The sequence below is a fragment of the Apodemus sylvaticus genome, chromosome 7, assembly GCF_947179515.1.
Source record: "Apodemus sylvaticus chromosome 7, mApoSyl1.1, whole genome shotgun sequence".
Taxonomy (NCBI): domain Eukaryota; kingdom Metazoa; phylum Chordata; class Mammalia; order Rodentia; family Muridae; genus Apodemus; species Apodemus sylvaticus.
The window spans coordinates 24820372-24846129 of NC_067478.1; the positions used below are offsets into that span (position 1 = coordinate 24820372).

A 25758-nucleotide genomic window follows, 5' to 3' on the forward strand; every position below is an offset into this window, starting at 1 on the left:
AACAGAAAGAGACTGTACCACACTGGGCATAGCTTGAGCATATAAGACCTCAAAGCCCACCTCCACCGTGACACATTTTTTCCAGCAAAGTCAGACCTGCTAAGAGTGTTACCTGCGCTATGGACCATGAAATCACACACACACACACACACACACACACACACACACACACACACGTCTATGGGAGGCATTCCTATTCAGAACACCACAGCAGGTAACCCTACTCACGTGTCACAAGGACAGCCCACGTTTGGTTTTGGTTTAGTTAGTTTTGTTCTTCTTTGTTTTCTTTTAGGTTATTTTATATTCTGCAGACAAAATTCATGATGACGTCTATCCAGATCTAAAAGGACGGGTGTATTTTACCAGTAATGATATCAGGTCTGGTGACGCATCCATAAATATTACAAATGTCCAACTCTCCGATGCTGGAACTTATCAGTGCAAGGTGAAAAAATACCCTGGCATTGTCTACAGGGACCTCCAACTGGCTGTCACTGGTAAGTTTCTGTTGGTGGTCACGCGTGTCTTAGAATCAGGGTAAACGCGCACAACCCAAGTCATGGCAATTTATAAAACAAACTTCGATTCTAGCGTACTAGTTTTATTCTGTTTTTTGCTGTTGGGGGAAGCCCAGGGCTCAGGCTTACTAGGGAAGGTTCTGACACTGAGCCACACGCCTAGCCCTACAATAATAATTTTAAACTCTAGGGATATTTCTAACATCCTCACACCATGTAAAACAAAGTGGACTTTTGGATATTTTTCCAAAAGAAAAGAAATAATGTTGTTGTTGCTTCATCTTGTTTCCGTTCTCATTTTTCTTTCACTTTATTATGTATGTGAGTGTTTGTCTGCATGTATGGATATCTGGGAGCCAGAAGAGGGTGATGGATCCCCTAGAACTGGAGTTACAAGTGTTTGTGAGGCGGCATGAGGGTGCCGGGAATGGAGCCAGGGTCCTTCAGAAGAGCGGCCCCTGCTCTTACCCGCTGAGCTATCGCTCTGGCCACTGGGTTTTAAGACAGGGTCCCACTTTGCATTTTTGGATGGGCTGGATCTTTCTGTGTAAACCGTGATGGCCTCAGATTCACAGAGATAAGGCAGCATTTGCCTCTCAAGTGCTGGGTTAAAGGCATGCCACACCATGCTCAGACTATGATAACCTTTCAAAGTTCACACACACACACACACACACACACAAAGTGAAAGGATTTTTGTTCAAGAATTTCCTACATGATGTATATAATGTATTTTTATCAAATCTACCCCCAGTTTCCTCTCCTTTTCCTTCTCCCTCTCTTTGTCTCCCCCCCCCCCCCCTTAGTGATGCCTTCTGTGTGTGGGCTGAGGCTCACCTACTGGAGTAGGGCAGCCTCTCAGGGCCTCTGTCCCTGAGGAAAACAATCTCGCTCTCCTGAGAAGCCATGAGTTCCAACAGCAACTCAGACCTTCTAAGTCCCCAGCCTAGCCCTCCTGGGATTTTGGCTGGCTTGACCCCCATGCAGGTTTTCTGCAAGCATATCCTCTTTTAAGTTGTTCGCACACAGCTATAACCATTCTTTAGAACGCTTTGTCTGGAAGACCTTGTAGGTTGTTCTTATAATGGGATTAGTAATTGGGGGCCGGGGGACATGATACTTGTATTTCATGTGACCTTTGGTTCTGAACTGAGAGCTGTGTAGCAGAAGTAGTTTGTTACCTACATCCACCCCCTTCATTCTCAGATTACCTTTCCTTGTTCAGTATAGGGGTGTGCAGTGTTCAGGAGAGGGGTAAGGTGTAAAAGGATGGAAACCTTGTTTTCTTTTGTGGAGGACTACACCTTGTTTTCTTTTGTGGAGGACTCTTTCCAGATCAGCTACTGTCTGTGTGAGCAGACAAGATCGAAGGCCACACCCCCAAGGCTGTTTCTCCTTCTCTGCTACCTTAGTTCCACAATTAGTAAGATCTGGTCAATGCAAGGTTGGAATGGGAGTCCTGAGAGGCTGGGTGTGCAGCTAGGAGGCCTGCGGGAGGTATACGGCTCCGCACATTTCTCTGATGGCCGGGAAGGGCAAGAGTTTCGTTGTGCGAGAAAGACCTCTGAGCCTGGACTCAGGAGAGCTGCGTTGTTGCTGCTGCTGTTCCAAACCTCCTCGGCTTCTGCTTTTTCCATGAGAATTAAATGCATTTCATTTCCTCGGGCCACGGCCCGCTCTATGTGCATTCAAACATGGAGTATAAAGAGCTTTGATCATCACTATACCTGTCAGAGTCGCCCCTTCAAAGCTGTGGGAGAGCACTCTGAACGTTTGTTTTCCCTGCACTTAATTTTCTACAGTGAGGAGCTGGGCGGTTAGGGGGCTGGAAATGGAGTAGTGTGCATGTGAGAGTGAGCATACACATGTGTGCATGTATGTGTGCATGTGTGTGTGCATGTGTGTCTGCATGTGTATGTGCATGAATGTGTGTGTATGTTTTGTGTGTGGTGTGTGTGCACGTGTGTGTACAGGCACCACACAGCCCGCAGATAGACCTCAGAGGACAACTTTCCAGAGTTGATGGTTCCCTTCCACGGTGATCAAATTCAGGTCATCAGCCTGCCAGACAAGTACTTTCACCCATGGCCTTTCACCCCAACCTTTGTGGACATTGCTACTTGTTTAACTCTCAGATTCTTGTACATCAAACAAAACAAAACTGAAAAGAACTATCCACATTACTCTTAAGTGTGATCTAAATGGAAAGCTCTTTTTAAAACGTGTTCCGACTAGAGCTATGGCCCAGCTGTTATGGTTAAAATCCCTGGCTATTCGACCAGAGGATGAGAGTTTGCTTCCCAGCACCCCCATGGCTGCTCACAGTTGTCTCTGACTCCAATCCCAGGGATCTATGCCTCCTTCTAGCCTCTGTGTGCGCTGCAAGGAGCCTGTGGCCCTGTGACTAGCCCGGATCAGGTTGTCCTTGCATTTGCAGACAACACTCCCAGAGCTCTAGCCAAGTTCACTGTTCTGCACCTGCTGGGCAGAGCGAGAGCTTGCTGGTGGAAGCCCAGGTCTGCAGAATGCCAGGAAGGCGGTGGTGCTCTAGGTGATCACTTAGGATGAGGAAATGCCCATAGTCACTCCAGTTCATGAAGCCACGAACTAACCTGGGCATCCCCGGGTGGGATCTGCATCCTTCTAGGTCCAGGTCTCACCCACATCTCCCCATCCTGTCTCCTGAGTGGCTTCAGCCTGGGGCCAGGCAGTGAGTGGCAGCAGATAGATGCTCAGTGTCGTGCTCTCTCTCTCTCTCTCTCTCTCTCTCTCTCTCTCTCTCTCTCTCTCTCCAGACCTCATTGGGACTGTGAGCATCACTACTCCAGAGCAGACAGTTCAGGAAGCCGGAGGGGAAACTGTCCACCTGCCCTGTGCGTTCACCCTTAGCCCCGAGGACCGTGGACCACTGTTCATTGACTGGATGCAGCTTACTGGACCTCAAAATGAGGTTGTGAACCGCATGGTGAGTGTGTCCTGCGCCTGCGCACTCTCACTAGGCAGAAGCCCCACTGCTCAGGCCTGTGGGCATGGATAGAATGACCTGTGATTTCAGAAGAGGAAGATTCATCAGATGCCTTGAGGGCTTCATGGTATGGACATTCAGAAAATGTGGTCTTAAAAGGAGACAAGGAACAAGAGTAGGCTGGGCAGTGTGTGTGTGTGTGTGTGTGTGTGTGTGTGTAGTGTGTGTTCTGTATCCTGTATTTTGTCATGGTCAAGCTTCAGCCTCCCTAGTTACTGGAACTACAGGTCTGTCCCATCATGCCTTGCTTCCAAAAGGAATTTGTCTTTTTTTTTTTTTAAATATTAAACAGGTAAATTATAATCAGCCTTATTTGGGAACAAAGGGTGGTCTGTTCTTGTTTTTACTTGATTTATTACTATACCCTCTGAGGCAACTGGAAAAATAGAAGCATACATGAATGAACAAGTGTGTGGACGTGTCCAGTCTGACCGACCCCCTCTCTAGTACGGGGCTATGATATTTAATTATGTTGGAAGTTATCTAATCACACTGAAACCTGGGTGCCCATTCATAATGGGATTGTGGAGGCCAAAGATTTGGCTCAGCACTTAAGAGCACGGGCTGCTTTCCCAAAGGACCTGGTTTCAGTTCCTAGCAGCAGTGTGGCTGCTCTCAACTCTGTTACCTCAGTTCCAGGTGGCCCGGCACTCTGTCAGGCCTCTGAGTGCTGGGGTTATAGGTGAGCACCACCACATTCGGGCCAGCCTAAATATAATTTAAAACAATATTAAATTCATGCTTCTAACCACAGAGCCATTTCTTCAACCCATGTTGTTTATGCTTTTTTCTGTTATTTTTTATTTTAGTTTATTGTATATTTAGCAGACAAGGTTTACAAGAACTTCTATGAAGATATGAAAAGCCGTGTGCAATTTACAAGTAATGACATCAGGTCTGGTGATGCATCCATAAATATAACTAACGTTCAGCTCTCTGATACTGGCACCTATCAGTGTGGAGTATCCCATGCCTTTGGTACGGCCAAGAGGACCATTCAGCTGACAGTTGTTGGTAAGTTACCATAGTTGGTAGAGAGTGCCTTCTCAGTGACAGGGTGAATGTCACAGTGCTGAAGTCACAGCACTTACATAAGACAAACGGCTTTTCCAGTAATAATGGAATTTGTTCATTTCCTCTGTGCTAGGATTGAAACCTGGGCCTCATGCTTGCTAGGAAGGACTCTGCCCCTGAGCCCCACCCCTAGCCTTAGGATTATAATGTCGCCTTCTGAAGTATTTCCAATGTCCTCACATAGCTTAAAACGTAAAGCTATCACATGTATTTAGATCAGAAAAAAAATAGGAAGTAACTAACTTCTATGCATAGTTCTTGATGACTTTCAAGATAAATGAAATTTTATCCTGTGAGAAAGAACCCGGAGCTGCATCGCGCACTATGGCTGTTCTTTTGGTCCTTTTCTTCTGACTGTGCCCTGAGAATTAAATCAACTTCATCTCCCCAGTCTACCCTGTGTGTACTGAATTGGAGAGTACGAAAAGCTCTAATCAGGCTGGGGAGATGGCTCAGCAGTTAAGAGCACAGGCTGCCCTTCCAGAGGTCCTGAGTTCAATTCCCAGCAACCACATGGTGGCTCACAACCATTTATAGTGAAATCTAGGGCCCTCTTCTGGCATGCAGGTGTACATGCAGATACTCACACATTAAATAAAATAAAAAAAATAAAAAAAATAAAAAAAACTTAAAAAAAAAAAGCTTTCATTGTGGCCGTAGCTGTTGGAGTTGGAATCATCCCTTCAGAGGTGTGAGGGAGCTCTCTGACTCTCTGAGCTTGTGTTTTCATGGTTCAAGACAAATGTGGTTTCTGTGGTGAAGAGCTGGGTATTCAGGATACTGGCTCTGAAATAGAGGAGGAAGACCGAGGGATTGGAGACGCAGTGATGCTACATCCCTTGTGTCACTGTCTTCATCCTTAAAATGGAGAATGAGACAGGCTGGGAAGTGGTGTAGCCCTCGCTGATAGTCAGGACAAGAGGGACTCCTTATGGTCGTCAGACCGCAAAGTTTCATATCTCTCTGTGGTCTGGGTGGTAATGTGCCCAATCTCGGTACCTTCGAGGTCAGAAGTCGGAAAGGTGATAGTTCGCAGTGGGCTGGAGCATCCTACTGTAGCAGGCTTGATACAGGTGGACGGTGGGTCATGGCAGTTAAGCTCCCTGGTTGAGACCTAAGGTCTCATGACTTGGAAGATTCTTGGAGACACGTGTTTTGCAGACATTTCTGATTGGTACAACCCTAGATGCAGACAATCAGGGCCCCTCCCACATGCCCAGGCAGATGATTCCCTGTTCCTTCTGTTTTATGGGTTCATCAAGGGGAGAGGTGAAGAAGTGTTCCATGCGGACGTAAGTTTTCCGAACACTGTACTCCCCTAGAGCAGGAGTATCAGCACAGGAACCAGGCAGGAGAAAGCACACGGTGCAGGTCACAGGCAGCATGGCGGCGGTGGGAGTTTGGGGGCGGGGGTTGTGGTGTCCTCTGCAGGCAGCAGCATAAGTGCAGACAATAGTCAAAGGCACTCTGTCTGGTCTGAGTGCTGCCAGGTTAAAAGAAAGTCTCCTACAGCGAGAGATGAGTGAGCAGAAGGGGCGGCCATAGTTCTCAGTTTCATTGTTCCATTCCGCAGTCCACTTAATGCCATTTCTCCTATTTAACAGTTACTAATTCATGCATTTACTTATGCATGCATGTGTGTATGTATTCTTATTAAAGTTGTGTGTGTGCTCAAGTGCCGTGACACATGCTGGAGGTCATAAAAGAACTTTTAGGAGTTGGTTTCTCCTGCCATGTGTGTCCCAAGGATCAAATTCAGGGCGTATGGATTGTCAACAAATGCTTTATCCACTGAGCCATCTCAGAGGTCGCGTTTATGTTTTCTAATAAGGACAGCACACGTTCTTTAAATTATTCCAAAATTTGTTTTGTGTGTTTCCCTGCGTATATGGATGTCTGCACCACTGGCATGTCTGGTGCCCTCAGACGTCAGTAGAGGGTGTCAAATCCCCTGCAACTAGCATTAAGGTTATGAGCCGCCACATGGATACTGGGACTCGAACCTGGGTCCTCTCTGGGGAAATAAGTGTTCTTAATCACTGAGAGATCTCTCAAGCTCCAAGGATACTCTTAACTACTATTATTTTAAGTCTCATTATGTAGTCCTCGATGATCTTGAACTTGGGCTCCCTCTGCTTTTCCTCCCAAGTCTTTGGATTACGTATTTGTGTCTGTAAATGGTTTGCATTGTTGTCGCTTTAAAATATATTTCTAATTCTCATTAGCATATGTAAATTTTATACTATTATACACAGTTGCTTTTCCTAAGCAAATGCCTTTCTTTTTCAGGCTGATCATCTGCCCCAGAGATTACATCAATTGAACTTTTAATTAAGTTTTACTGATGACTTGATCCTGTATCTTCAATGAAATGTGCCTTGTGCTCTTACACTCCACCACCCTAAAAAGAAACCCTTAGTGAGAATAAACTAGTGTTTCATAATTTTGTTCACTTTTGTCTTTCTTCAGTTCCCCCTGTATTTAAGGGTTAAAGAACCTGGGGCAATTATCTCAGAGATGGAGATGTAATTTTTCTGGATATCAATTGATAAAACCAAGTATGGTTTGAATTTTGAGTTATGGAAAAAAAACTTAAGTCCTTCAAATAGTTTTGCTTTAACTCCATTTCCGTGCTCTCTGGATGAGAGGCGCACTGCAGAGTCAAAGTGACCAGCTCCAGTTCACGCACTCTGTCCTGTTCAGCAGTGGTTCTCCAGAGTTGGGTTCCTGCAAATTCAGCATCTGCAACTCCTTCCTCAGGGTGCTGAAGGTTTCATGCCAATGTGTATGTTTTAGTTTATTGGTATGAGTATAAGTAGTGAAAATTCTGGAAGTTTGGTTTCTCTAAAAAAATACAGAAATAGTACAAACATGTTTTTGTTTTAATCTCAGGTGTGGGGATGTAGGGCTGCTTCACAGCAGCTATGATTTGCCTCAGCTTGTGGCAGAGGCATGGTCTTGCTGGGGTGCCAATAGTTTCTGCGATTGTGTGATGTTTGGAATTCTGGGACCTGTGCTGTAGGGAAAGCAGGAGGGCCCTGTGTGTACCTGTGTAGGGATGGCGGTGCTCGTGTGCTTGCTGAGGGAAACTTGCCTGGTTGTAGCCGCTGCACTCCGCTCCGGGGAGCATGGCCATTCTGGCGCGGGCTCTGGGTACCTGTAGAGGAAGCCTGGCTGGGCAGAAAAGTCCTGGATCCTTTTCTGGGGAGATGCTGAGGCCTGTTTCACTGCTCCTACACGGCAGGTTTGAATTAAGAAGGGACAGTCCATAGTTTCAAAGCTTTATTAGAGAGAAGTAGAAAAAGAGAGAAGAGAGAAAGATAGTGGGGCGAGAGCTGGCCATGACCACGTGGAAAGAGGGGAAAAGAATGGGGAGAGAGGGGGAACAGGAGGGCAAGAGAAAAGCAAGAGAGCTAGGAGGGGCCAAGAAACTTCCTTTTATAGTGGGCTGGGTTACCTGGCTGTTGCCAGGTAACTGTAGGGCCGGGAAAACCTGGCTATAGCCAGGCGACTGTGGAGGTGGAGTCAGGCCAGAACACTAGGGGCCTGGCCCTATGTGTGACAGATGGCCACAGGGTTATGTCCAACAGTTGGTAGTTGTGCTCAAAGAAGAAAGAAGAGATTCAAAAATCTCCATTTATTCTCTCTCCCCTCTCTTTCTTCCTTCTATCTCTCTAGTGATGGGGGTAAAACCAAGGGGGATAAAGGGTGGGAAAAAGAAGAATCCACAAAGTAGCAAAGACTGCTACACGTATGTATTTGTGTTGAGGGTGGTGCATGTGCATGTATGTGTACACGTATGCCACGGAGACCGGAAGTTGAGGTTCTTCAATCATTCTCTTCCTTTTTTTTATTGAGTCAGGGTCTCTCAACTGAACCTAGAGTTCACAGGTTGGTTGATCTTTCACAAGGCCACAAGGCTAGGTAGGGTTCAGTTCATAGCCCGTACTTCGGATCGTTCAAAACTGCTCTGGGGGATTCAGTGCCCTTTTCTGGCCTCCAAGGGAGCCTTGGCGCGCGCGCGCGCGCGCGCGCGCGCACACACACACACACACACACACACACACACAGTTAATGAGTCAGATCTTGCTGTATGTCACTCACTTAGGATAAACAAGTTGTACAGACAAAGTCTAAACACAAGGATCACAGGGTTCCTGCTGCAAACTCCAGGGGAGACTCAGTGTTTCTTAGTTCCATTTGCTTGGAGAACCATTTTCCATCCCTTTGCCTAGGTTATGGTATGTTTCTTGGAGGCAACAAAAAAGATAGTTCTTGCTTTCTAATCTAATCTGCTGGTCTGAGTCTCTTTATTGTTTGAGGTGGTAAACATCGAGTCATTGCTCAAAGGCCTGTATTAACTCCTCTTATTTTGTTACATTTTCTTACATCTCTTTGGATTGTTCTAAAATTGCTTATATGTTCCTATGTTCTCTTGTTTTCATCCATTTTAGATCAAACTGTTTGTCCCAGTACCCTCTTGAGAGGTGGCTTAGTAGTCATACATTCCTTTAATCTGCTTTTATCACAGATTTTTTTCTTTTTATATTGCAACTGATAGTTTTGCTGGGTATAGTAGTCTGGGCTGGCATCTGTGGTCATTCAGAAATCTCAGATAAACAGTCCAAGCTCTTCTGGTTTTTCAAGTCAGTTGTTATTCTGATAGGCTTGCTTTTATAGGTGACCTGTTTTTCTCTTGAAACTTTTGATATCTATTGTTGTTGCTTATTCTGTACATTCAGTGTTTTATTAAGGCCGGGGGAGTTTTTCTTCTGGTCCTGTCTTGCACATTGATGGCCATCTCTCTCTCCACCAGTCCCCGCCTGCTTCTTCCTTTGACTCTCAGCTCATCAGCTATTGGCTTTTTTATTGGCAGGTGATGTTGATAAGGGATTCTCTCTACCTGGATTTGTTTTACTTCTCCCTCTGTAATCAGACCTATTGCTATGACAAAATACCCCAGGGAAACAATTTAAAAGACACAGAGATTGATTTTAGGCCACAATTTCAGCTCAAGACTGGCAAGTTCTCTTACTACTGAGCCACTGCTCATGGTTTCATTCCTAAGTGGTAGACTGCTAAGAGAAGAGAGAGTGAGGGTGCTTTTAAAGAATGGGTTGAGTAGGTATGTATATATTTAAATTGTGGTGTGTCCATGTGTGTGCACACGGAGCTATGCTGGGCTCAAACATGGCCTCACTCATGCTAGGCAAGCACGCTATTACTGAGCTACATCCCTGAACCCAACTATAAAATTACTAGTTTCAGGTTTATGCAGAGCATATGTTACAGAAAAGTAAATGGCATACGGATATATTAATGTTTATAAGATGTCTCTGTAACCAGCATTCAGATGAAGACAAGAACATTATCACAACCCTGAGGTTCCTTTTCTTTTTGCCACTTTTGGTTATTAATTTCCTCCTAATGTGGGCATTATAAAAGGATTTCTAAGACTATATACATATATAAAGGGTAATTTTTCCTGTCTCTGAATTTATATAGAATTCTTTTTTTCACTTTCTTTTCTCAAGACAGAGTTTCTCTGTGTAGCCCTGGCTGTCCTGGAACTCACTCTGTAAACCAGGCTGGCCTCAAACTCAGAGATCTGCCTACCTCTATCTCCCAAGTGCTAGGATTAAAGGTGTGAGTGATTTATTTTCATTTTACATGTGTGATATCTTTGGAGGCCAAAAGAGGGTGTTAGATCCCCTGGGGCTAGAATTATGGACAGATGTGAGCTGCCACATAAATACTGGGAATTGACCTGGATTCACCAGGTCCTCTGCAAGAGCAGCATGCACTCCTAACTGCTGAGTTCAGCACCTTCTTCAGCACCTACATTAAATTCTTTTGTGACATCATTGAGTTCTTTTCATGCTTTCAGGCAGAAAAATGCTTCTTGTTTTCTCTGATTACATCAACTGCTTCAAATGACAGGCCAACCTAGCTGCACAGGCGTGAAACACACAAAACCAGACTCACTATGGGCACGGCCAGCTCACAGGTGCAAAACAAAGGAAACCAAACCCACTGTGTGCACGGCCAGCAGCACCATTTTATTTTACAGTGTTTACTACAGTCAAGGTTACTGTTGTGAGATGTCAGTGGTTCGGTCCACATTTTATTTCCCATTTGAATTAGAAACATTTTACATTAGTTAAAAAATAAATTTTTATGAGTCCATGTTTTTTTCCTGACCATTAGAATATTACAGTTTCAAGTAACAAAAGATAAAAATAAAAACATTGCAGACTAAATCTACCAATATGTACATATTGAACACATTTAATTCCCACAGCGATCGGCGAGTCCTGAGGTCACCTCTTCACTCACTAAGAAGGCGTCACTGAGTGAGCTCCGGGATCTCCCTATTATCCACAACAAGCGTGTGGATGATCCCTTCTCTCCTCTTCCCGCTGCTGACGGCTTTAATGTAACATCCGTGGTTCCCAACGCTGAAGTGTGTCTCAGTCCCATCATCTACAAACTCGCCCTAGGACAGCGAAGGAGGACATGTCAGTGTACAGAAAGCTCTCTGTCCGAGCAGCAACGTCATCTTAAAGTACCAGTCATGGAGTTAGAACAATGGCTCAGCTGTAAGGAGCATTGACTGCTCTTCTAGAGGACCCACATGGCAGCTCACAACTGTCTGTAACTCCAGTTCCAGGGGATCTGACACCCTCACACAGACATACATGCAGACAAACACCAACGTACATAAAGTAAAAAAAAGTTTAAAAAAAGGTACTGGTCATAACATCAAACTCTGTGAAATTAGAGCCTAGAGATTATGTTTAGAGCCCCGTGGTTTGCTGTAATTTCCAATATCCTGAGGGATCTTAAGTTTTAGGAGAAGAAAGTTCTGTGTCCTCAGTATAGACAATATTTGCAAAGCTAAATACAGCGAGCAGATCAATACACACTCCTCAGTTATTCCCAGCTTACTCTCACCCTTTCAACTGCCTCTATAACAGCTGCCAGAAGTATCATTATTACACTCATTTTATAGACACAGGAACTGAGGAGCAACGTATTTAATAGCTTGCTGAAGGCTCATCAAGCAAAAGACGGAGGGGTTCCCACTAGAAAACCAGCTCCCTCCAGGTTTAAGGCTAACGGGCGCCCAGTGTACCAAATCTGTATTAACTGTCCTGGAACTGACCGGGGACTACCCAGTTCTGAGGAGGCTGGCCTTGCCAGTCTCTGCCTCCTGAGTGCTAGGATTAAAGGAAGGCCTGTGCCATCATGAGTCCTTACGACACTCTCGATATACTGATTTAAATTAAACATTAAAATTAACCCACCTTCCCCTGCCCTTTAGTGCTGTTTCATACTTATGGTTCGCATTGTATTTCTATGGAACGGTAGAAAACTGGTACTGGAGATAAAAAGCTGGAGCTCTGAGGACAGAAATGAATTGTCCCAGAAAGCAAGGGAAGCACGATCAGACCTAAACCTTGTCTCCAGGGGCTGGAACTGTGGCTCAGTGCTGGAGACCCTGCCTAGCATGAGTCCCTGGGTCCTGCCAGCACATCTGGGCATCACAGAGATGGACAGAGTGAGCTAGCCAGGAGCCCACGCTCTCTAAGCAACAGCAAGCAGAGGAAGTGCTTTCTGGGCTCGGAGCCGCTCCAGCAGATGGCCTTTAGAGGATGTGTAATGTGCGTGGCCCAGGCGTGGCCTGGGGCACTTTGTCCTGAGCCTTGGCAGAGGCCTTTGGAAGTTACTCGCACGATCCCTGCTTCTTGGCAACTTCACACCTGTTGCCAATTCAACACACAGGGAATGTGTGCTGCAGAGGAGGGGTGGGCAGCCTGTGCACGTGCACAGACGGGGGAACACTGAGGTAGGGGAGCAGCCCACGCTCCTCCACCGCTGTAGCTACAAGCAGGCAGTGGGGTTACAGAGGGCTGGCTTCACGCTGCTTCTTGCGAGTCACTTTTATAACAAGCCCATCACAGACGAACATTCTTTTTACCCTACTTCCCAAAGCTGTGTGCACTTATAACTGAAACCCATTACTCTGTACCAATGACATACACAATGGTTTCTAGAAACCTACCTGCTTATTGTCAGTTTTTCAGTGCTGAGGGTGGATTGAAGGCCTCACCGTGCTGGGTAAGTGTGCAGCTAGTGAGCTACAGTAGCCCTAGCTTTGATGTATTGTTTTCAAATTCAATTTTATTTAAAAAAATCATTTGAGAAGCTGGGCATGGTGGTACACACCTTCCATCCCAGCACTCGGGAGGCGGAGGCAGTTGGATCTCTGTGAGTTCAAGGCCAGCCTGGTCTACAAAGCAAGTCCCAGGACAGCCAGGGCTACACAAGGGAACCTTGTCTCAAACACACAAAACAATTTTGTTTTTTAGCAACGCTTTGCTTGCATGTATGTCTGCATACCACATGTGTGCCTGGTGCCAGTAGAGGTGAGAAAAGGGCACTGGATCACCTGGAACCAGAGGTACGGATGTTTGTAAGCCAGCCTGTGGGTGCTGGGAATCGAACCTGTCCTCTGCAGGAGCAACATGTGCTCTTAACCACTGAGTCATTTCTCCAGCTGGGGGGGGGGGGGGGGAAGGGGGAAAAGGAGAAGGGAGGAGGGGGATGAGAGGGAGAGGAAGAGGGAGAGAGATGGAGATTGTGCCTAGTTTTTACACAGCACTGGGAATCCTGGCAGCTTCCCTGACTGAGTGGTCTCTATGCTCTTGCCCTCCCCACCCAGAGACCCTGCCTCTATGTTATTTTTAAAGCTCCAGGGTGAGGAACTGTCCCTGTCACTCACACACCCGGATAAAGGAAGCCAACTCACCGCTGTCTCCATTTTCTGACCATTGCACCATACATCCATGGTGTCTTTTTCTGTAAAAGCAACATGAATTCCCAGTTATAATTCTGTATGTCAGGTTAATTTCTTTTGTAAAGTTTGGTACACATAGTTATAAACTAATAACATTCTAAAACTCTATACTTTCAATGTCTTTGAAACTTTCAAAATTTGAAGAAACTCTGTTCATAAATGAAACCAAAAAAAAAACTCTGAAATCTTTTAAGAAGGTCATAGTCCCAGCAGAATGTGATTTAAAAAAAAGTTTGATTAAACAAAACAGATTCTGAAGGGCAATATTTGTAAAAGATGTTTCAAATGAATGAGGGAATGAGGAGGACCTTAGTCACAGACAACGTGGTTTAGTAAGTTCAAATGGTCATTGGAAGTGTGACTTAGCACCAGTGACTAGATAACTCCTGCCTCATGCACGGACAGCGCTAACTGGATGGTGGATAGACTCCTAGATGCTAAGGAGAAACAGATCACACACTCGGCCTCTCGAGCAGAGAACACAGGGAACACAGGGAACACAAGGTCACAGCAGCAGCCTCGGGCAGTAGTTTGCCACTACAGTTCACAGCAGGGGGTGTCCTAAGACCAGGTTGGAAGACTGTGGTCACACGGAACCAGATGTGCAAGGAGAGAGAGAGAAAGAGAGAGAGAGAGAGAGAGAGAGAGAGAGAGAGAGAGAGAGAGAGAGAGAGAGAAAGCGCTGCATGGGCACTAGGATCCAAGGACAAAATCATGCCCAGGGGTCACGGCTGAGGGTGCAGCTGAAGGTGTGACTCTGGCAGGCCACCTGCTGTAGGGGCTGGTCTTCCCTCTGTATCCTGAGCCAGATGGGCATCTCATTTAAACTGCAGGAAGCCTCTGAGGAGAGCTAATTCAGACAGGGGGACGGAAGTGAGTGACCCAGAGGCTGGCTGAATGTGATCTGTGCGTGGCTGGAGGCAGGGAAACCCAGCTGATCACAATACGTGGCTGAACCCCCAGTGCTAAGATCCGGGACGGCGGTAGTGAGAACTGGCAATCAGTCTAGTTACTGAAACGCACACATGTTCAGATTAGCTAAATTAACTAGAAGGGTTTGCTGACGTGCCTGTGAGGAACACAGCTAATCCAGAGCCTTGAAGTAAAAATAGATTACATTGGAACACAAATTTTCAAAATCTGCACAAGTGAAAAGACCATGGATATATCTAAGCAATGTTATATAATAATAAGGCAGCACCACTCAGCAAGGCTGTCTCAACACTTGAAAACAAAACTGAAGGCCAGCATATTCAAACACATTAGCTCTCTAACCCAGGTTCTCAATCTTCCTAATGCTGCAACCCTTTAATATAGTTCCTCATGTTGTAGTCACACCCAACAATAAAAGTATTTTGTTGCTACTTCATGATTGAACTTATACTACTATTATGAACTGTAATGTAAATATCTGATATCCAACCTTCAAAGGGGTTGCAATCACAGGCTGAGAATCACAACTATAACCCTCTCACAACTAAAATTTCCATTAGTAGGCGCTGGGATGAAGTGAGTCACTGCATCCCTGATCACATCTTGGCGACATTCAGAAAGATGGATAAAACTAACTAGTAAAGCTTCGATAATGGGGCAGGGATGGGCAGGAAGAGTCGCACAGGCACAAAACCCATTTAAAACAGTGAAGAATAGAATACTGGAATAAAATCGGGGACTAGACCCTTCATAAAGTCTGAGCGAAAATGATTTTGCTACATTCAAGAAAAACAGCAGCTCAGTTTAGAAGCCAAGACATGTTTATCTCCTCCACCACTGAAATGATCCCTTAAGGATGCCTTTCAGGGAACAAGATGAAACTGGGAGCTGCTGGCAGCATCCATGAGAGTAAACCCTAGGCGTCCACGCTGGAAAAGGCCGGGACTTCCTGCTCTCCAGCAGAGAGGAACTAACCCAAGGACTGAGGGGCGGAGGAGAGGGAACGGGACTGGAGGGATGGCCTAGTGGTTATAAGCACTGGTTGCTCTTCTAGAAGACTAGGGTTTGATTCTCAGCATTTACACTGTAGCTCACAGCTGTCTGTACCTCAAGGGATCCAGTGCCCTCCTCTGACCCCTGCAGCAGTGCAGACATACAGGAAAAAACACCAACACAATAAAATGGAACTCAAGGAATGGAGAATGTGAGAAAACTGCTGACATAAGGAAACGGACTGATGTGCAAATAATACACACATACTCTGCACAAGAGAGAGAAAGCCAGGCTGGGTGTGGTGGTGACATACCTTTAATGCCAGCACTCAGGAGGCAGAGGCAGGCAGATCTCGGTGAGCTCAATCAAGGCCAGCCTGGTTTATAGAATGAGTTCCAGGACAGACAAGACTACATGAAGAAGCCCTGTCTTGAAAAACCAAAGTAAGTTAAATAAGTAAGAAAGAGAAAGCCAACAAGACAGCCTGGAAAAATAAGAACTGTACATAAAAATATAGTTCCAATATGGAGCGAAAGGAAATGGGGTAATTTTGAGTAATCGACAGATTATAAACAGAAACATCTTCCAAATTCCTTGACTATATACTGAATCAACCAACATTCACACAACGTAGGATTTACTCTTCTAGTAAAATTACTGGCCGTCACAGAAATAAGAGCAATGAGTGTGGTTGAAGGCTCAGAGTTCTCGCAACATCCTGCAGATGAAGCTGTCTGTGTTGCTCCTCTCCTGCTCTGACAGAAGCAACACAGGAGAAGAGAGGGTTAACTCTGCCTGTTACGTGAGGAAATGCAACCCATAATGGCAGGGAAAGCATGGCTGTGCCACTCAGTAGCCAGAGCAGGAGGCAACTGGGCTACCTACACCTTGGGGGGCCTAAAGGCAGAGCTCAGCTGAGAGCAGGCCCCCAAGCCCTGCTCCTGCAGACACAATCCCAAGGCTCTAAGTACACACGAATTCAAAATACTGTTTCCATGAGCCCTTCCAGGAACACTGACAGAAGATTCAGGCATCACAGTGACCAGACATCAGCGGAAACACAAGGACTTGATGTCCGTGTAAGTGAGGGCTGGCAGGAGGTGGGCAGAGCACAGAACTGGAGGGTGATGCACAAACGGTGTGGACGTATTGTTGGTGATTATGTTTGTGGTGGCAGCACTGCTAATGTTATGGGATTATTATATATGTCTGCAATTTGTCAAAAGGCAAGGAAGTTATGTGATACTCCAATTCCATCCATGTGTCCTTGAAAAGGAGGAGTCTAAGTGTGGGGAAAAGAGTTAGCTAAGGTTAAGTAAAACCCATACTCCTCAACTTTACCTACCAAGTATCATTATGAACTCAGAAGACACCTCAAAGGAAAGTTCTCTTAGAGGCAGGAGGATCTGGGAGTTCAAGTCCAGCCTGGTCTACATATTAAGTTCCAGGCTAGCCAGAGAGACCCTGTCTTAAAACACAAAACAAAACCAGAAAAGATCTGTCCCTATCAGTTCTATTTTCCTTCTTCCCTCTGTCCTATCACCACCCTTGTTCCCTATCTTTTATCTATTTTAACCATTCATCTATCTGTCATCTATCCATCATCCATCCACCCATCCATCCATCCATCCATCCATCCATCACCAACCTAATTTCCTTGTTTTGCTCACTGAAAATCAGTAAATGATTAGAAAACATTCTTAGTATTTGGTTAGATTACATTAAAATCTTGAAATAGGGCTGGAGAGATGGCTCAGTGGGTAAGAGCACCGACTGCTTTTCTGAAGGTCATGAGTTCAAATCCCAGCACCCACATGGTGGCTCACAACCATCTGTAAAGAGATCTGACACCCTCTTCTGGTGTCTGAAGACAGCTACAGTGTACTTACATATAATAAATAAATAAATCTTTAAAAAAATCTTGAAATAATTTTTGTCTTCAATATCTAAAATGTGGGCGCAAATGTTCAAAACAGCTCCAATCATCCTGTTATGTCGGAAGGAAGGAAGCCAGAGGTGGCTGCCAAAGCCCACTAGGAATATGCCAAAGGGACTCAGAAACCATCGAACAAGCTCCTCTGGGATTCAAAACAGTACATTTCTGTGGCTCACACCTGCCATCTAAGCCCTTGGGAGGCAGGAGCAGAACGACAGACAAACGTTTACAACCAGCCTCAGAGACACAGTGAACACCAGGCCAGCAGAGATGGAGTAAGACCCAGTCTCAGAACAAAGAGACACATAAATCCCTGTCCCTGAAAGGGATATTTTTTTAAGGAATATTTTAAGCATCAATGAAAGTGGTAATTGCAATGTGCTACAGCAAATCAAATTGTTTCTATCTTAGCATTAACAATGACTTAAAGTTGGAAACAAGTCAGTAGTCTGAAGGCTGGAGACAGAGGAACAAAGCTACCCTGTGCTTCCTACATGAACTGTAGGTCTCTGCAACCCAACAGCTAGGTGACTGGGAGTGTCTTGTCAGACCAACATCTAGACAGGAAGCAAAGAATGAAAGAATCCAAGTATTACTATTTGGCAACATCTGATGAACGAAATGGTCAAGGCATTAAACTTTAGTAATTGTTGTAATGTTTGATCCTGGTTGTCAACTTGTCTGGTTGTGGAATCAACGAGAAGGTTAGACACGGGGCACATCTGTGAATGTTCAGGTTACGTGAAGTGGGAAGATGAATGCTAACTGTGGGTAGCACCTCCCAGTGGTAGCCCCCGGTGGAAAGGAGGCTTTGCTTTCAGTGCGCCTGCCTTCACTCTAGATAGGTGCATCTACACTGCTGCTGCTGCTGCTGCTGCTGCCGCCGCCGCCGCCATCTTCCCTCACTGATATCAGAACCCGGCTTCATCAGGCTCTCACTGTGGACTGAAGAGCAGTGGCTCTCCAAGACCTCTCCAGGCCTTCAGTGATAGGCTGATACTGCTAAGACACCAAACTCATGGGGTGAACTGAGTTTTTACCATCCCCAGTGTGAGACCACCATGACTGGAATACCCAGAGCATAACAATAAGCCAGTCTGATGAATGTGTGTGTGTGTAGTGTGTGTGTGGTGTGTTTGTGTGTGTGTATATGTGTTATGTATGTTGTGTGTGGTGTTTGTGTGTTCTGTGTGTGTGTGTGGTGTGGGGGGGGGGTGTATTTTTCACCCTACTAGTTCTGTTCCTCTAGGGAACCCTGACTAATAGAGTTGTCAATGTTAAAGAGAAAGAGAATGATGAACACTGTATGTGCATCAAGACACCAGCAAACTCTACATTGATTTTGCCAGAAAGAAAAATCCAATAAAACCTAAATTTGACAGTTCTTCAGCTAGATACCACTTGATAAAAAACAAGGAAGCACTAAAAACTACTGCTATTTTACAGTAAGTAATCATTTTATTTACCTCCCCCACCCTTCTTGTAAAAGGACAGTCTCATGCTATAGCCCGGACTGGCCTCAACTTTCTGGTTCTCCTGTCTCAAGTCTCTGAAGTGCTGGGATGTCTGGTATGAGCCACATGCCTGACTTTGAATTTTTTATGTGACTTATTAGTTGACAAACATTTCTCGTCTAAAACCAAAACAAATCCAGATGAACAAAAATCCTATTTGCTAGCACCCAGCTAGAATGTGGACCACAAAGCCATGCTCAAAGTTCCTTTGTCTGTGCACCCTCAATATCCGGGAGTCGGTCTTTTGAGAGGCAGTTAACAAACACGACCTCCTGAATACATGAATTAAGGTGATTTATTACACCACTTTCATTTAGTAATGTGAGAAGGAAATGGGGGCAGAATAACAAAAAGGTGCTATTGTGTGTTTCACTGTATATTGTTATTGTTGGATTTCTCTGTATAGCTCTGGCTGTTTTGAAATTTGCTCTGTAGACCAGGCTAGCCTCCCAGAGGTCTGCCTGTCTCTGCCTCCCAGGTGCTGGGACTAAAGGCGTGTTCTACCTTCACCTGGCTGAGGTTTCTTCTTAAAAGCTCATTTTCAGCTGGGCTATGAGGGCTCTGATCTCATGGAACCTGTTCTTACTATTACCTGCAGAAATGTTTGTCCTCTCCAGGGTTCTTAAATTTCTAACTGCTTTTTTATTTATAAAGAAAAAATACCAAACAGTAGATGCCTGGATAGATATTACTTCTTTTTTTAAAAAAATAAAAAAACAAACACCAGGTATAGTGATGCACATCTTTTCTTTTCTTTCTTTCTTTTTCTTTTTTTTTTAAGATTTATTTTACATATATGAGTATACTGTAGCTATCTTCAGATACACCAGAAGAGGGCATCTGATCCCGGCCTGATCCGGCCCTGCTCACTCCAGCCTATTTATTTATTATGTGTGTATATGAGTGTGTGTGTGTGTGTGTGTGTGTGTGTACACTATATCTGTCTTCAGACACCCCAGAATCCTAGAAGAGGGCATCAGATCTCATTACAGATGGTTGTGAGCCACCATATGGGTGCTGGGATTGAACCTTTGGAAAAGCAGTCAGTGCTCTCAACTGCTGAGCCACCTCTCCAGCCCTAGATAGTACTTCTTAAACCCAGGATTCTAATCTTCAAATCCAACCATATCAAACCTGATACTAAGACACCGCAAAAAAAAAACCCTAGTGGGCTAAATGAAGACCCTTTCTCTCGCTAGGAAAGTGGCCACAAAAGTCAGGAGAGCAGGGCATCCCAAGGGCCTGCAGGTTCTGCAGAAACAGCCCCAGCTTACCCAAAACAACTCTCAGTTCCTCGCCGTCCAAGTGCACCACCCAGGTGTTGGTGGTCTTGGATCTGTTCTCCATGTACTTCTTGAGGCTCTTCCCGTCGATCTCCAGCGTGTACTCGTATGCGAAGCCACTTATGGCGTCTATGTTTATGGTGGCTTTGGTTTTTGCAGCTCCGACACAGAACGTTTCTTTGCCCACCAATTTGAACATCCATTCTCTTCTTATCTCTTCCTAGATGACGATATGTAAGGTTTTAACAAACACAGAGGGTAAATTAGTATTTAATTTAAAAATAATGTAAAAAAAAAATCAAATGACAATACTATTTATAGTTGTTTTTTTTTTTAACCTCTTGTCCAGGTTTCACAGGGTAGCCGTTCTAAGTTTAGATGTTAGAAGATAAAGTCTATGTATTCTGTATTGGCCACTAGATTGCTTTACATAAGCAATCTACATAGACAAAACCAAGCGCCGCTGCCGTGTTTTACAAAGTCACACATGTTCTCTTACCTTCCCATCCACGTATACAACTCGTTTGCCTGACGTGGTCCCATGCTCAAATTCAATCTTGTGGACACCATCACTTAATGCCACGTCCCAAACAGCTACGAGATCTGTCATTTTCTCCAGGCTATAGAGAGGGCTGGAGGAATAAAACAGTCATTAAAATGGGCAAACAGAGAACCAGTAAGGGACTGATTAATTAACCCTTCCACCATGAAAATACCCCGTTTTCAAGGGCCCTAAAATTATGAGAGGATAAAGTGACGCTCTAAGACACCCTACTCACAGCACATGCAATTGTGTCACACTCCCTGGCTCTTCCCTCAAGCGGCAGCTATGCCAGGTATAGTCTAATAATCCCAAAGTCACCTAAATACTAAGAAGATTAAGACTGTAACAGTTAATCCCGGACAGCACGCTGGGCTGGGCCAGCACATGGAAAGGACAGTGAAAGTCTCTACTTTATGATCACTTCTGCAAGGGGGGTAGGGGGTGGGGGAGGGGGGACAGCCCAGAAATTAGCAGTCAATCCCAAACAAGAATTCTTCAAACCTTTCAGAACCAATGACTGAGAATTTAACATCATCGACAAAGGTGTTCTAATTGTCATTCAAAAACTATCATGGAAGAAGTTTGATATTAATATAGATGATTGACTTTGTGTAGTAATGTTTACTGCAGTAATAGGATCATGGCTGACTGTGGCTGGCTGGTGACCTCTCTCTGTGAACTAGTTTCGTCACTAAATCACAGCCTCCTCTCCATGAGGATGCTGTCGGTCCCTTAACAAGGAGGTACAGGGCCCCCCAAGGTTAAGCAGGGCCACGGTGACAGTGGGTGTCAAGTGGAGTAGGCTGTGACCGGAGGACTCTGGCTCCAACACTGTTCTCTGGAGTCTCCCTCTCTGCCCATTCTAATCTCTTACTTTGTATGCTCTAAACCATCTGCAAGTGGCTGCTAAGATTTCTGTGCTGAGCTGGGTCTATGGGGGAGGATGCCACATTTACGGCGGCCATATTTGGCCATATTCACACTGGTGGCCCTCCCTATCCGCTCATGACCCTCCTCTAAGTTAGAAAGCAGAGCCTGCATTCTGTGATGACAGAGACTGTGTCCCCAACAGACGCAGAACTCTCCAGGCCTATCTTAACAATCCCCAAACTTTCAAGGGCTAGTTTTGTTGCAAAACAAGACAATTACCTTTCATCATCTTCAAAGATAGGACTGTCATCTCCAGACGCCATGGTTAGCAACAGTCTGCAATCCAATTAGCAGCCAGAAGAGAGAAAAGCAGAAAAGCAGCAGAGAGAGGTTGGAAGCAACAAAGACAGCTACAAAGGTTTTTTTTTTTTTAAACTTTGCGATCTTTTCATACATACAGTAGAAGGGCAGTCTTTTGTTTTCAGAGAGAACTGAGCATACAAAGCAGTCAATCCATTTTTCTATGTTAAACATTTACAATTTATTTGTTCATTAAAAAATTTTTTCTTGAATTTCTCTGTGTAGCTCTGGCTGTTCTAGAACTCACTCTTAAGACCAGGCTGGCCTCAAACTCACAGATCTGCCTGCCTCCCAAGTATTGGGATTAAAGGCGTGCACCATCACTGCCTGGCAAGCATTTATAATTTCTTAAAAACAGTTTGTTAAAACGGAGGCATAAAAATCTAGTTTATTTTGAATATTACAGCTGTTAAGAGCCCAAGGAACCATCCAGTCCCAGGTGTCTTCCTGGAGCACAGGAAGTCCCAAGGGTGATCCTAACAACCATGCTCCCGGGAGCACACCAAATGTGGAGACAAACAGCTCTGCACAGTGAGTGTGTGAAAAGCAAACACGGTGGCAGCTTCAATGGTGAGGTTTAAAACCCAATTCTTAGATTTTAGAAGATCCACATAATTTAAATAATTTCCCTCTAGAGAAATCGTGAATATTTTTGGTAAAGTGCCTAGGAATACGCTAGCCTGTTCTGTTAGAGCGAAGTTTATTCATCTGCTCATCTACATAAGCCAGCAGGTCCACAGTAACAGGCCTCATTCGGTTCTCCAGCAGAGTCTCATCTAGAGGCAGAGACCAGACCAAGCAATGAGGGCACTGTTCCAGTGTTAGTAAAATTTCATAAGCCAGAGGTGCGCCTACACTTGCACGCGCAGCAAAGGCTACGTGGAGAAGGCAGGGGGGCGGGTGCTAGAGAACTACTCGGAAGCTTGCGTATGCTAGCACAGGAGATGCAGATGAGGAATCCACAGTGAGCAGCCTACGCCTGCCTGCCATACTTTTAGAGATCTGATGTGCTCTGCTCCCAAGGCGGCGTGCTCCAGTTTTAACACCCTCCTCAGTAAGTGTCTTCCCCGTCTGCATGTCCAAGGGTGCTTTCTCTTGGCTAACGAGACTGCCAACCCCTTCTGCTGGAAAGTGTCAGGTGCCACAAATAATTTCAAAAATGTTAGAGAAGAAAGCTTTCTACATCTAGCAATAGAACACGCCCAGTGATGTGCTAGCATCAGAGAGGACGAAGAAGGAAGGGGTGCCGCTCAAATTTTGCTATGCGATTTTTAAGTGTTCTAGGAAGGTCACCCTCAAACCTGGGGAAGTTGATGTATTTTGTATTATAAAGAGCTCCAAATATTACTAAGGTGCACTAAGTAAATAAAACACGGGGCTGGAGACATGGCTCAGGGGTTGAGAACACGAACTGCTCTTTCGGAGAACACTAGTTCAGTTCATACCACCTGGAAGCTTCTAATCACCTGGTGCTCCTGCAGTAGGAAGTTCTGATGTCCTCTTAAGACTAAGGGCACCTGCACTCCAGCATGCGCACACGCGCACGCGCACACACGCACACACACACACACACACACACACACACGCACACACACATGTGAGTACAGGTGCCCATGGAAGCCATATGAGGACAGCGGATCCCCTGCCACCGGATCCCCTTGCTGGTGGTTGTGGGGCTCAGAGACTCTTCTGCAGGAGCAGCAGCCCCCACTAACCTCCGTCTCTCCGGCCCCCAAAGACCTAAAGCTCTTTTTTTTAAAAAAAAAACCTGTAAATCATTTAAGAGCATTCATGGTTTCTGAAAGGCTTTTAGAAAGCATGGACTCCTGTGCCGAGGAGAAACTTTGAAAAGTGCTCTCTACACAAGGATTAGGCCTTGCTACCACCCAGCCCCACCATTTCCACAATGAGAAGCCAATTAAAAGTAACAAAAGCAATGCCTCTCTCCCTCATTCTGGGGATAGCAAAGTCACAGAGGCCTCTTGAAGTGACACCCATTGCTGTTCCCGATCTGTTCCACTTTCCAGCAAGGCCATAGGCACAGAAGGCACTGAATGTGAGGAATATTTTTCCACAAGATCCCATCTGGAAGTGTAGTCCTCACCAATAAATCTCATATAGCATTTGAAAACAGGTTCAAAACATCTCTGCAAGGATCCTGCTTTGGGATTCCACTACAAGTTTGTTTTTGGCTTGTTTGTTTGTCCAGAAGTTGCAACAGCCTTGTGACTTGTGATCTTACACACTTCAAGTTCAGTGCTTTCAAAGTTCATTGAAGTTACTCTCTTGGCCCAACAGGTTTTGTTTCTTAAATTACTTTGGCTGTGGTCAATATAATTCATATTATACCTTTTGGTTCTCACTTGTTTCATGCCTGCGTTCTGACCTAAAGTCAGAACTCAGTGCTCACTACTCTGTCGCAAGCCCCACCATGACCTGCACAAGTCTCCTTTTAGCAGGAGACCTTAACGAGTAACAACCCCCAGATCACTAACGATGATTTTACTATGAACTGTATTGAAATGAAGTTCTGAAATCCATTCAGTATTTCAGAAACGGTGTTTATCTCATCTAAGTATGATGACGTCACCAGATAGTAACACCACCCACAAATTTACGTTGCAGTGCAAGGCAATTTTCAGACTTGTGTTTACATGCTGTTACAGGTGACAGACTGAACGCAACATTAGTTAAACAGCAAAACAACTCAAATTTCCTGTCCCACCATCTTCCACCTTGAGTACAGCGTGATTTCGCTGGGTTTCATTGAACCAATTCATTCCATACCTGAGACAGGCTTCCAAGTCAGCCTTTGCAAGAGAGAAACTACACAATTCTACGAAGAGACTACAGAATCCTACTCTAGCCGCTGTAGGATAACAGGCTCCTTCATTAAGCAATTCGAGCTCAGCTTATTGTAACGCTAGAGCGGTTCAGGAATACATTTGTCCCCAATGCCAACCTCCAGGAATGAATTAGCCACAGCCAGCAAGGATGCTGCAGCGAGAAGCTCTCACGAGCTCCAGTCCACGGAGCATTTACAGCGAGGTTTAGCTGGGCCTCCTGCAACCCCGGGAGCTACACAGGAGGTCCCCAGGAGAATGTAGGCGGTTCACACCTCTCCGGGATACATCGGCCAAGGCCGCCTGGGAGGCAGTAGCAGCGGCACCGAGACTCGGACAGGTCCGAAGCCCGAGAACTCCGGATCGCGCCACGAACGCTGCGCCGAGGCACCGGAGGGTCTGCAGCAGCTGCGGGTGGCCGCCCCGCACCGGTTCTCTACGGGGCCTCTTGCCCTGAGCCCACCGCGGCTTGGTGCCTGCCGACCGAGGCCCGGACACCACGCATCTCGGAGCCCGCTCGGCCAGGCCGAGCTGGAAGCGCCCGCCGAAGCTGCCAGCATCGCCTCCCGCGCTCACCTGCTCCGCGCGCCGCCACCGGCTCCCGATCCCAAGACGTAGTCAGCAGCTCTCGCGGCCGCGCCCACCGGGCTCCCGCACTCGCATGCCGGGCGCCCAGCCTCCTACAACCTTCCGGGCTCAACGAGACCCCGCCCACTGCTCTACCGAGCCTGCGCGAGTGCGAGAGCCCTCTCCAGAGGCTCCGCCCATCCTCCACGCGAAAACCAATTCCCGGGGTCCGCCTCCACAGGCCCCGCCTACCCTCAGCTCTGGGGCCAATCCAGCTCCTGCTATGCGCGGATGAGTATGGTAGAGTGCTCTGCAGCGCACCCTGCTGCGCCGCCGCTGCCCATTGGCCCCGTGGATGGTACCTTCTTGGAATTGTGCTTGTCTGGCAGCCGTGTTTGTAGCCTTCCGGATAATCCACACCTCCGAGTGAGGCAA

At 45.8% G+C, this 25758-nt stretch overlaps 2 protein-coding genes across 2 annotated transcripts in view; one reads left to right on the forward strand and one right to left on the reverse strand.

The window, feature by feature from the left end:
- The window catches only part of LOC127689539 (coxsackievirus and adenovirus receptor homolog), a 28646-nt gene extending 23163 nt beyond the window's left edge, over positions 1-5483 (forward strand). The window contains exons 5-8 of the mRNA XM_052189233.1: positions 296-500; positions 3317-3486; positions 4356-4560; positions 5359-5483. Coding sequence (XP_052045193.1) covers positions 296-500; positions 3317-3486; positions 4356-4560; positions 5359-5483 — 705 coding nt within the window. The remainder of the gene's footprint in view (positions 1-295; positions 501-3316; positions 3487-4355; positions 4561-5358) is intronic.
- Positions 5484-10658: 5175 nt separating this feature from the next.
- Positions 10659-25461, reverse strand: LOC127688682 (fas apoptotic inhibitory molecule 1). Its single transcript, XM_052187566.1, has 5 exons — positions 25333-25461; positions 20639-20771; positions 20131-20359; positions 13433-13482; positions 10659-11116 (listed from the first exon to the last, which is right to left on the reverse strand). Exons 2-5 carry the CDS (start codon positions 20747-20749, stop codon positions 10967-10969), a joined length of 540 nt encoding a protein of 179 aa, XP_052043526.1. The 5' UTR covers positions 20750-20771; positions 25333-25461; the 3' UTR covers positions 10659-10966.
- Between the last annotated feature and the right edge of the window lie 297 nt (positions 25462-25758).